Source organism: Astatotilapia calliptera, chromosome 8 (genome assembly GCF_900246225.1).
Source record: "Astatotilapia calliptera chromosome 8, fAstCal1.2, whole genome shotgun sequence".
Taxonomy (NCBI): domain Eukaryota; kingdom Metazoa; phylum Chordata; class Actinopteri; order Cichliformes; family Cichlidae; genus Astatotilapia; species Astatotilapia calliptera.
In genome coordinates this window covers 10,577,683-10,590,822 of record NC_039309.1, presented here as the reverse complement: position 1 = coordinate 10,590,822, position 13,140 = coordinate 10,577,683, and the positions used below count along the sequence as shown (strand labels likewise).

At 43.4% G+C, this 13,140-nt stretch overlaps 1 protein-coding gene across 7 annotated transcripts in view; it reads right to left on the bottom strand.

Annotated features, from left to right (window-relative positions):
• ctbp2l (C-terminal binding protein 2, like) overlaps nt 1-13,140 on the bottom strand; it is a 95,775-nt gene that overhangs the window by 8,830 nt on the left and 73,805 nt on the right. For all 7 annotated transcript variants that reach the window (XM_026178442.1, XM_026178443.1, XM_026178445.1 and 4 more), the window contains 3 exons: nt 12,130-12,284; nt 8,244-8,388; nt 5,541-5,747 (listed from right to left, as the gene is read on the bottom strand). In XM_026178442.1, the coding sequence (XP_026034227.1) occupies nt 5,541-5,747; nt 8,244-8,388; nt 12,130-12,284 (507 nt within the window). The remainder of the gene's footprint in view (nt 1-5,540; nt 5,748-8,243; nt 8,389-12,129; nt 12,285-13,140) is intronic.

Below are 13,140 nucleotides of genomic sequence, written 5' to 3'. Positions count from 1 at the left end.
CTTCAGTAATGTTGAGGTCCGACCGCTCCATGGTTTGTGTGTGTTTTCTATCCAGGTATGCTTTTACTGAATTGGCAGTGTGTTTCGGGATCACTGTCATGTCACAAAATTAAACTGCTCAGATGCCTTCCAGATGGTATTGCATAGTAGCCAAAATTTGACGGTACATTTCTGTGTTCATAATACCATCAATTTTGACAAGATCCCCAACACCACTGGTTCATCTTGGTTCATCATACCATAAGACCTGTTTCCAGTTCTTGTGTAATTTGTCATATCTCAGCCTTTTCTGTTTCCCTTGCTTAAGTCTTCTTGACAACCACCCCTTCCATTGAGACCATCCCAAAAGGTTGATTCTGATCATCTGGATGTAGCGTTTTCAGTGGGTGAGTGCACGATGACTGAAACTAGCACCACTGAACAATGGGCTGGGAGGTCAGTTGTTGATCAATGGTCATGAGAATTTGCACATTAATGATCAAGGAACTGACCTCCCAGCCCATCGTTCATTCAGTGATGTTAGTTTCAGTCATTGTGCAATGCACTGTTTATAAGGTTGGGGAAACCTGCAGTCAGCTGAGACTGAAGAAGTCACTTGGATGAGTGACGAAATGTTTCTCCCACTGAAAACACTACATCCAGATTGGGATTTACTTACTTGGATGATTGAGCATGCATCAAGACGTATTAGACCATCTACTAGTTTGTAGACATGTATCAAAAAAGATGTAGTACGTAGAATTGCGTCCGCAGTGTTTTCTATCTAACATTCACACTCCAGTGAACTCATTGGGTTCAGTATCTTGCACTCACAATATCATTATGCAGAGGAGGACCAGGGATTGAACCACGAATCTTCCAATTAGTATGGGAACTCCACAACCTTCTAAGCCACAGCCATCCACCACTCTAACCCTTTGACGACACACTGCAAACAATGCAGAGATATAAGTTTTTGTCTTATAGCTCTTCAGAAACCACCTTGCCAATCCAAAAAAAGGGGGGAATAGGTTTTATTATTGTGATAGAATACTATTGACAAACTGCCTAAAGATACAATTTAAAATGAGTTCTTTGCTAAATTGAGCACTGGCTCATCCCCTGATTTGAGTGCTTTTTTATGCTTGAATGATAAAAAAAGAGAAAATAATCAAGTACAAGTTCTGACCTGAAAATGAGCGAAAAAGAAGCCAATGTCTAAAAAAAACTTCACAAAAAATAAACCTTTCATTCTTCTAATAGTAACAGGATGTCACTTGAACATCTTTCATGTTGCAACAGCCTTTTCATGTCGGCTTTATTATATTAAAGTTGTGAAAAAGGCTACTTTTAATATCACTAAGGGAAAAAAGGCTTATGATGAAGACAAGGAGCTATGATGAAAAAATTAAAAAACAACAAGAACAAACAAACAAAGGGCCTCATTCACCGTGTGTGCTTTTAAATTTGTGCACAAAATAAGCACTCAAACAAAAGTCAGGTTTGTGGATCGTGCAAAAGCAGCCAATTTTACTCTTACTATCGTGTGCACGTTAGAGAATCACTGTAAATCAGCAGGTGCACGCACGTTACTTGCAGTCAGCATACTTCCGTGGCCCCATTTTTCTCTATATAAGGAAACGTGTTTGCCTAGAGGCGGATCACAGAGAAAGCTGTGAAGCTGTTCTAAGAGAAAAAAGGTCACTTAAGCAAAAAAAAAAGTTGTGGACTGAGGAAACATAATGTCTAAGGTGGAAACTGGAAAGACACACCAAGAGACTCGGGTTGCAATCACTGAAGCGGTAAATACTGAATCCTTGACGCACAGACCGTGACTTAGATATAAGAAAAAAGCTTAAGATACAAGTTTATGGAAAAAGGAATAACCGACCAGATTATACAAACATCCGTAAGTAGGACATTGTTGAAACAGTGGCGAGGTGACGGCGATGACGTCCAGCAAGGATGAAAGGCAACGGATTTGTGTTTATTTTATGTAATTGGCCACTGCCTTAATAAATTAAAGGTTTTTTAATTGTTTTAAGTCAGTTTTAACCTGCTAAGCATTTAGTTAAAACATGTATGTTTATATTTTCTAAGTCTGAGGCAGCTCTACGTTCGTTTGCCGTGCACCAACCACTTCAGGCACGAAAACACGGATGGATCCCGGATTTGTGAGTAAAACATTTGTTTGTGCTGATTAGGCACACGTTTGTGCAAACACACTGTTTGTGAATGAGGCCCAATGTGAGGTGAAGTTGTGAGACAGTGAATCAGAAACTGAATGTGCAGCATTCGAGCCTCTCCCTCTGTCTCTCACAGCCATTTGTTGTGTAGGATGCGAGTATCCACTCTGTTGGCTGGAGACGCCAGTTTCTGCTCTGCAGCAGCAGCTGAGAGAGAGAGAGGGACAGAGTAATGGAGAGGTGGATGTTGCTGCTCGTAAAAAGGATCGATAAGGTCCTTTACACTCTCAAGGTCCCCTCTTTGTGATCGAGCATTATATCCTGCTCTTACACTCCACAGCTGAAGAGAATCACTCCTTCTCTTCTTCTCCTTCAATGTCAGCCGATAAGAGACGTGCAATGCTAAAGACCCAGATATAGCTGCAGCTATCGCACAATAAAACTACAAATTTTGCAATGATCACAGTTGCGCACTTTACTTTTCTTCGAGTGATTCATCTGTCCATTTCTTTCTGCTAACGTTACTTTTCCTAATTTTCACAGGCCACGTTTGACACAACACAGAGCGTGGGTGTGAGCTGCTGTAAGTGCAAGCTAAAAAAGCGATGCAGACAGCAGCAGTAAAGGAATCAATTTTTTAAAAAGATTTTTCTTGTCAGTTTGAAACAGACCAGGTCATCCTGCAGCTGCAGTACGATGTGATTTACTAAACCTTTTGGAGCAGCTGTGGAAAGTTGGATCATCACTTCTTCTGCAATGATTTCTTCTGCCTCTCTGATTGTTGGAAAATGTCTGCAAAGAACTGGGTTTAAAGAGAAACTAGATCTACACAATCTTGATTTACAATGAGATCAGTTAACAGCTGAAGTTTTTGGCATCTAAAAATACCTCTAACTTTGTTGCACTGGGAAAAAAAGAATTTGTATTTTTTTTGTGCGGATTTTTCCTTTAATATGTCAGCTCCTCTGTCGTCTCTATTTCTAAGCCTCGCCCTCCCGTCCCACACTTATCAATGCCACATGCAACGAAAACCAGGGGGTCTGCCACCCACTCAGGTGGATCTGAACATTTTGATCTCTGTCATGTCACTCTCGACTCGGCAGCAGATGTTTGCTTTGCATTGCAAATTTTTCTGCTGACAAAGGTTTCAGATTCTGCAGTAAAACACGAGGCTGAAGCACCAATTCTTGAAATCAGCCCTGTCTCACCCAACAGTGAAGAGGCAAACATGGTGGCAATTGGCCAAGAGGTCAACGTTTTTTTTTAAAAAACATTGTTTCAAAAGTCCTTGTGCACAGCAGGCAGATTATCTCTGTTTTTACAAAAGGAACCAGGCGACATCACAATATCACTGGAGATATTTTCCATATTCTGCAAAGAGATGCAACAAGTGCAAAATCCAATAACGTGCAATACGGTTATTTGTTCTCTTTAGCTTTCAAATACTTGTCAGTTGTGTCTGTGTGCCATTCGGCGCAGGCGGGTAGTGCGCAATCGTCTGAAAACAGCTGCCTGCTTCATGTGGAGATGATACTGATCATAGTGGTGAGAGTGAACTAAACCTAATCACTCAAATAAACTGGTTTGAGTGATTAGACTTTTCACTGTGAGCAACTTCAAGATGGATGTAATGGGATTCTGTTAATTAAAAATTTAAGTGAGTACAGTTAGCATAGAAAAATGTGCAATTACCAGAGGCTGTCAAAAAGTCCTTATTTACCTTGCGATTGTGTCTCTTAAAACATGGAAGCATAACTTTGGCGGTTGGATATTCAGTTTTTATGTTTCCTTGACACATAATCGGCTAATGTTGCAGAAATATGTGGGAAGGATTAGACTTGGGTAATGAATTCCAACATTTTTTCATCGGTCCTCATCTGCATCTGCTGCAGTATCAACACTGTCTTTGCACGGCTAATTTGATTTGACCAACTGGAAATGCTAAATATGCAAGTGGAATTTTCTTTGTTTTGAATTTGCTTTGAGACGTTTCAAGAGAAAGTAATTATACTTGTCTGCAATCACTTTTAGTATAAGATGCAACATTTAAAAATATCATTTTTAGGGGAATATAATGTGTTAAAAATGTTGTTTTGCATTTAGTAACTAAAATGGCATTTCAAGCTTATCACACTGAACCCTGATGATCATTTAAGCCTTCATTCATATAAAAATGCTGATTAAAGGTATCTTAGATGTCTCTTCCCAGACTAACATATTCCCCAAATTCCAAAGTTGAAAATGAGTTTTTTATCAGATCAAATTTAGTTGATAGGATTATCCTGGATATTTACTGGAGGTAGATAGGCAGACCACAGCTACTTGGTTACATTTACATATGAGAAATAACAGAATAATTCACAACTAAAAGGCTTGAACTTATTTTTGAGAAGAAGATCAAATGGTTGGTTGTTTGGTACTTCAAGTCCTCGAGTCTACTGTCACCCCAGAGCTAGAGGGTTTTTTTTTTCAGTCTGTGTATTTGCTGACAGTTGTGCAGCTGGCTGAATATGCAGAGTCCTAGAAACCAACGCCAAGAGGTCTTCGATGTCCCCAACCTCCCACTGACAATGGATATTGTTTTGGAGACAGCTTGAGCCAGAAAGACCAGCGGAGGAGGCTGGAAATGGGAGGACTGGATGAGGAAGGGAGAGACAGGGGGGAGAAATCTTCCCTGCCAGGACCCGCTGTTCAGGCACAGTTAGTCCAGGCAGCTGTCTGGGACCTGTAGAGGAGGAAGGAGGTTGTGTGTTTGTGTGTGTGTGTGTGGGGGGGGGGGGGGGGGGGGGGGTGTATGTGGACAGAGAGATAAGGTGGCACTCAGGAAAGGCTTGTGAGAAGACAGAGCATCTGTCGGCCCGGTGATGTTGTGACAGGGCAGAGTGACGCACAAACACACACAATCACCACTAAAACAGGTGCAGAGAGGGAATCAAGTCAGAACACACACACACAAACACACAGAGGAAGAATCTAGTCTGCCATGAGGCCTGATCATGGCAGGGCAAGATGTCGAGGGACCGTGGTGACAGAGAAGAAGAGTTGAAAACAGAAGAAGAGAGTATAATAGAGATATAATGGTGAGCATTAAAGCAGTGGGATGAGAACAGTGAGGCAGAGAGAGGAAGTCAGCCCGCAGGGAGGCGAAACAGACAACCTTGAGATAATCTGTGGGACGGGCAGAGGGTGAAAAATAACCTTATCAGAGCAGGAAAACAGAAGGCACACTGAGTGGTGAGAGGATATGAAAGCACAAAAGTGGAAGCAACGGAAGGGGGAGTAAATTAAAAAAAAACATGATAAAAATAAGAGGAAAAAGCAAGAGAAGGAGCCAGAAAAAGGCTAAAAGAGGAAAGCGAATAACTGAATATTCACCAAAACCGATGAGACCCAGGGTTTCGCCACGTATGCGGGCGGCACCGGATGCCACCTCCCGGATTTGCTCCACGCTCTGGACTCGCGTGCCCTCCCGCAGAGCCTGGTAGAGCCAGGTGTTCCGCCGGTAAAGGTTGAGGATGTGGCACAAGGTCGAGTCTGCCGTCTCCTCCACAGCTGCCGAGGGAATGTTGCACACGGCAATGCCTAAAGATAGAACAGTAAACACACACAAGGCAGAAGGGTTGAAAAGCACATTAAAGACGTATGTGACACGTGAAATATGAGTACAGAGGGAGATTTTATTGTCCAGGGCGAAAAAACCAACATGGGTCACTATGATTTCTGATATTCATGGTCAGCATCTCAAGGGAGTGTGAAAATGACATCAGAATATGTCGGCTTCATTGGAGCGTGACCTCCAGCACGCATTGCAGCCGAGGATGAAACAGACCGGTGGATTTGGTGTGCCGGATTGATGTTTTTCATGTACCAGTCAGTCTACATTCCAACACTCGCTTACGGTCATGAGATCTGGGTCATGACCAAAAGAGTAAGGTCACGAATAAAAGCAGATGAAAATAGTTTCTTTTGTAGGGTGGCTGGGATCAGTCTTGGAGATAGAGTGAGGACCTTGGACATACAGAACCTGCTAGAGAGATTATACATCTAGCCTAGTCTGGGAATCTCAGGATCCCACAGGAGTAACTGAAACGTGTTGCTGGAGATAAGGACGACTAGAATACTCTGCTTAGGCAGCTGCCACCCCTAACCTCACTTTAGACAAGTAGAAGATGATGGATACGTGAATGGATATTATGTACTATAACACAGGTCATATATTATAAAAACTTCAAAGGAAGCTTTTGGTCCAAAAGTATATTTTATTATATTTACCCATATAGGGGTGATATCTTCTGTAGATCTTCTGGGTCGGGGATGAGTTCCTGCCCCAAGTGGAGGAGTTCAAGTATCTCGGGGTCTTGTTCGCGAGTGATGGGAGAAGGGAGCCGGAGATCGACAGACGGATTGGGGCTGCAGCTGCAGTAATGCGGACGCTGCACCGGTCCGTCGTGGTGAAGAGGGAGCTGAGTGTAAAAGCGAAGCTCTCAATTTACCGGTCGATCTACGTCCCTACCCTCACCTATGGCCACAAGCTGTGGGTAGTGACCGAAAGAACGAGATCGCGGATACAAGCGGCAGAAATGAGCTTCCTCCGAAGGGTGGCTGGCCTCTCCCTTAGAGATAGGGTGAGAAGTTTGGCCATCCGGGAGGGGCTCAGAGTAGAGCCGCTGCTCCTCCACATCGAAAGGAGCCAGCTGAGGTGGTTCGGGCATCTGACAAGGATGCCCCCTGGGCGCCTCCTGGGTGAGGTGTTCCAGGCATGTCCCACCGGGAGGAGGCCCCGGGGCAGACCCAGGACACGCTGGAGAGATTATATCTCTCGGCTGGCCTGGGAACGCCTTGGTATTCCCCCGGATAAGCTGGAGGAGGTGGCTGGGGAGAGGGAGGTCTGGGCCTCTTTGCTTAGGCTGCTGCCCCCGCGACAGGCCAGAGGAAAAACATGAAAAGTTGATAATGGTGTGAACTGATCCCTTAATAACTTGGGTTATCTTTAATTAGGTCTATATTTGGGCAACGTAATCAGTATTCCAAACATCACCTGCTAAACGTCAATAATAATATGAAGATACACACGTAAATATGTAAAGTCAAGATCTTATCCAGTGCAGTGTTCATAATTTTGTTCCTTTCAGCCGATATACAGGCCTGACCTTGTGGTATTACCTTGCCGTTTCCTCCAACAACACAGACTACTTTTTTTTCTCTGTTCTAACACTTAAGCACTTCTGCCTGCCCTCATTCTCCTCCTAATGTCCTCATCTCACTCTGTATCTCGGAATAACAGCGCAGTCGTCTCTAGACAGCAAAAAATAGACCGAGCCTGCTCAATCAATGGCCCCTTTTTTCTTCTCCCCGAGAACAGCCGTCATATCAGCGCCGCCTTCTCCAGGCACGATAGCTTTTGACTCCTGTGTTGCAAGGCAGAGCGCCTTCGGTGAGTGGGTGGCAGTTAGACACAGTATCTCATATTGGCAGGGAAATGGCAGCTTTGTCAACTGTAAGAGCTTTTTGAGCCACCAGCCTGCTGATATAAGCCTGGGTGGTGTTTCAGGGAGAAAACTGAACTCTTCTCCTTCCCCGTGTGTCTTTTACTCTGTCTCTTTGAACATTCTGGCTCACAGCGGGATGTCTGCACTTCATCTGACTATTTATTCAGCCTTTGATACTATTCAGAAAAAATCCATACAGTAAAAACAAGGAAACGGTATACGTGGTATTCGAAGTAGTCCGCTTTAGGGACAACGACTATTAGCTCTATTTCATCGCTGCTTTTCTTTTAGATGGTCAGTCCAATTTTAACGCTGCGATGTGATGAATCTTCCCTTCAAGATTCACCTAAATCTGATTACAGGCACCTGAGGTATCGTTTGTCATTAACAGGCAAACAAACGATCAAACAAGCAAATCAGCAGACCTGCTCCCTCACAAGAAATCAATGCGACGCGGGATAGTCGTATCAAAGGAGCACAAAACACATTAGAGCTTTGCTCAGATGTAGAAAAAGAGGCTGTTACACGAGCACAGATGTGGAGAAGAAAATGATTATGATTTAGTAGCCGCTATTTAAAGAGTTCATACCCAGCTCTCCAGCAGCCTTTATGTCAATGTTGTCGTAGCCGCTGCCGATGCGGATGATGATGCGTAGAGCTTTGAACTTTTCCAGGTCCTCTCTGGTCAGGGTGATGGTGTGGTACATCATGGCACCCACTGCCTCATTAAGCACCTGCAGACACATGTATTCATAAAATTTTGCATGACACAACTGAATGAAATGCTTTTCCCTCCTTAATCTGTGTCTTCCGTTGGCCAGTTTACTCGTTTGCTCATGCAAAACACGGCTATTAAATCCACTTGGGGATACAAGAGCTCATGACAATCACACTGTCGCATTCCTTTCAGAGATGCTGTGAAAATCACACGCCTGCCGTGACTTCCGACATTTGTGAACATTATAGATTTCACATCGAGGGGGAACTACAGACATCACATGGCCGCGAGCAACACTGACACATTGTCCATTTAACAGACCTGCACTGGAAGTAGAAACAGTCATTATATTGTTTTGCGGGGGCTCAGTTCTGCACGGTATTCACAATTGCACCAAGAGCGTTTACGGACACAAGATCTGGATAAGTGACTGGATAGAGAGGTACTGATTGCAGGATAAGCCTTATAAATTAAATAGAATAATAGAATTAAAATAGCCCCATTACAAAGAAAGTAACTAATTTACTACCCAGACTGTACCGCTCTGTATTTCAGGCTTCAAAATTTCCCGATTCCTGGGAATGTATCCCGCATTTGCCCTAGTAGCTTGTGTCTCCAAAAGTTGATTCTATTCATCTGGATGTAGCGTTTTCAGTGGGAGAAGATGAACAGAATCAACTTTTGGAGATTTACTTACTTGGATGATTGAGAATGCATCAAGACTAGTAGCTTGTGGTTATTTCTTCCAAATGTTCTTACCTGCTGTACTCATGCATTGAGTAAAATTTTAGGCTGCGCAAACTCCAGCTTAAAGATGCATGTCAGCTAAGTGTAAGTGAAAGTGGTTGTTACTTATTTTAAAGCAGGTAAAGGTCAAAACTAACTGTGCTTTTAAACAACCACATGGTGGCGTTGTTGAATCTACCTACCCAAAGACAATCCATTCAAGTTAAATAAAAAAGAATAAATAAAAACAATCTTAAGATGTACCAAGTGAAACATTTCCCAAAAAAGTCTGAATTCTGTCACCTTGGACGGGGGGGGGGGGGGGGGGGGACAATCACTGTGAAATGCTGCTCATGCTGCTCCTCTGCCACTTAACGTGGACAAGGTGACCTGGCCTGTGATGTGGATCTAAACTATTCCCCTTCCGTATCAGCCCCGGCCCCTGTCAGCGCCTAAATAACAGCTCTACATTCACCTCCAGCCAAGCTGCATTAGCTTTCCTGTGATTAGTAGATTAGCTCTGAATTTCCATACTGCTTTTATTAGAGCAGTGTCCTGGACAGGCCTTCCAGATATTAGTTCAAGGTTAAAACACTCCTTACACGCACATGCGCGACCGGCCAAAACGCACACATACATAATTGTCTCCCTCTGCGCTGATCCTGAAGGTCTTGTGTTGTTTTTGAGCTGGGGGAAGGAATCTTCTAGCCTGATTGTAGTTGATGTTAATGGAAACTCTGACCTCAGCTACATCCCCCTCTCCACTGTAACCAAACCCTTATCGCTTTAAGGATCTATCATTTCTTATGACGCCTGGACTTTTCTGACAAGGCACAAAGCCCGTGCTTCACATTTAGCCTGGCTGAGCAAAAGATAGACTGTTTCAAGGGAGTTTTGATTTGGTGATGTGCACACTGTAGTGCACACTCCTAGCTTCTAGGAGGGGGACTTTATGGCAATGAAGTCATCCCGTGAGTGATCCGCAGGGATGTTGTGCTGCTCAAACTGTTGCTTCATAAAACTACAGACTACTTAAAACTTCTTACAACGAAGGTGGCTTAGCATTTTGCAGGACAGCGTCACAAAATACTGTGAAATATGTCATAACACAACAAGCTCTGACCCCACTGGCCATTGTACCTTCAAAATCCACTTTAGCAGTGCATCGATTCCACAAAATCTTTCAATACTTCTAAAACAAATCCGTCCACACGAGATGTGCTGATTTTACAGAAGACTACATGCCAGGTCCAGCCGCTTAGGTCAGAGGGAGGTTACCAGTTTTCCTGGTTGCAGCCTCAGTGCTTATCTAAAGCAACGTGGCTTCTTGCACATTTACCCCAGTCCCCCACCTAAATAGTGAAATAGCAGCAAGAAAGCAAAAAAAGTTATGTCTTAGTGCCAAAGAATAAACAGATGTTAACCAGTATGTCCACTAAACTAGTCTGACACCTGGTTCCTCCAGTATGCACCTTAAACTGTTTTCGTGCAAGAGCCTGAACCTCCTAAATGCTCCCATTCATCCTTGTGTGTGTGTGTAACAGATAAAGCACAGCATTTAATATGTGAATGTGAATGGGTGAAGTACTTTAACAACAGAAAAGTGCTATAAATATCTATATAACCCCATTTAGGGTTTATTAAAGGATTTACTGCTTTGAAAATTTATTGTTTCTTATAAATGGAAAATAGTAAACATTTGCTGATATTGTGAAGACTTTCTATTCACAGTTTAACTAATGACGCGAGACGACAACACGCAATGTATGGCTCCCCCCCCCCCCTGCATTTTAGAGATTGAACTGTTAACTGAACACAGTATCATAATTTTTCCATCTATCATCTTTTAGTTACATTAAGAGTCATTAGCTGCAAGCCCCAAGCTTAACACCTCTTTTGGATGATCACAGTCAGGCGGCGTACAAAGTAATAGGCCAATATTGACTCCCTGCCATATGGGCTCTCATCCAACTTTTACAAGCCACATGTGGTTATGAGGTGCGACGACTGTGACAAAGACGAGGGATCAGAGACCTTGGATTATGATGCTGGAGCGCAGGTGCTGCATACAGGATTTGGTCTCACTGAAGTGGTATTGTAACTTGATCTTGATTGGTATTTGCCTGTGTGCTTTATTGTATCCCTATCACTTGAGAAAAAAGAGGATTACCAGGTAGAAGACTTCACATAACCTTAGGCAACTTTCATATTCAATCCTCGGCCAATCTTTTCCATAAGATTTTTTTTTTTTTTATTGTTGTCTAGTGTATATGTACGGGAGTGTGGCAGCTGCTGTCCGCCCTGACAACATTGAACTGAAACTCCCAGAGTTATCAACACTGCATCTTCGCATCCATGCTGCAGAAAGCAGAGATTGGACATTTTCAATCTATACCGCCCCTCTGGGTATCTAGACTGCAAGTTATTATTGCAAACTGCTGAATATGCTTGCGAGGTGAACATTACAATCATGTTTTTCCTGATAAGGCAGTGTTAAAACAAACAAAAAGCTACCCACTTTCCCCCCTTCTCCTCACCGCCCAAGGTCTTTGATTGAATTGATCTCTATGCAAATGCTTCTTTTTTAATATGTCCCATTTTCATAAAAACAGCGCGATGGAAGATATAGCAGCCCTCACTCTGTCTGCAGATGAAGAGATAGCACTTGGGTGATACCCATTTCTGTGGCCATATATTGTTTTGTAACCACGGCGCTGCATAAAAAGCAATAAAGAGCCTCTACAAGCCAATGTAATTACACCGCATCCCCGCTGTACGAGATTCTCTATTAGAACAATGGCACTGATATAGGCGTTACAGTCAGTGCTACAAAGTGACATTAAATCATAATGAAGCCACTATATTTTAACTGGCAGGTGTGTATGAGGCCAATATAACGCACTTCACATATCAGCGCTATAGAAAAAGGAAGAGGGAGATATGAGTGACGGGTAAATTCCGTCTCTCCATCAAGGTTCAGCTGCGATGTGGAAGACACTGAAAGTGAACTACGGTGCGTGCGTCTTCCTACCTTCTCGTGGATCTCCTGCGTGGACTGAGCATCACAGAAGGCAACGGTTGCTAAGTCTTTAAGGATGGGCATCTCCACGGTGCAATCACGCCCGTCCAGCAGGGCCACCAACGGGCGGGGATGCATGGGCCCGTTCATGATTTGAGGCCGAATACCTGGAGAGATACATTCAAGAAGAGGAAAGATTATTTTAAACAGAAAAGGTATTAAGAAAGTAGCTTTCAAAATCAGGAAAGATGAAATCCAAATAAAATATAAAATGTAACTATCACTAAATTGCAGTCTTCACTCAGTTAATCAACACTCAGATAACAATCATCTGCTGTGTGTATGCATGTGTGCACTTGTGTGTGCTGATTAGGATGTAGCAAGAAGCGGGGCTTCTCCGAACTAACAAAAGTTGCTCAATAAATCAATGCGCCTACTCAAGACTGGATTAGAAGACGGGCTCACTTGCAGGAATCCTCTGGGTCTGGCTCTCAAACGCACACAGAAACATTTACATACACTGACACAGATAGGCGAATGCAAGCAGACAGAGTTTCACACAATCATATGAAGGGGAACAAATTCCCCTGTGTGCATACTGACACGCACACTTTGGTCGTTCTCTTTTACCAGTTAAAAAACGGCAGTGTGAGTGGAACCAGCTGCTGTGGAACAGGGGTGAAAAAAAAGAAGAAGAAAAGAGAAACACTGTGAGGACACCTTTAGAAATGCCTCATAAGAGCAATGCATCATTGAAATGAAGAGCATTGGAGAAAACGCTACAAGCCTGAAACAAACTCGGAAGCGACTCGCAGCTGCACTTCGGCACACTTGACAAAGTGCGTGTCGTAACTCGGGTTTCTGTCGCCGCTCAGCTCTTTCTCCTCTCCTTACTCGCTACTTTTCTCACTTGAAGTAAAATGAGTCAAGAGAAGCCGAACTCCCCAGCGGGATCGACCTTCTCACACATCCCACTGAAGAGGACGTGTCGCGCTTCGAAGACAGACAATTACCAGCCCCTGC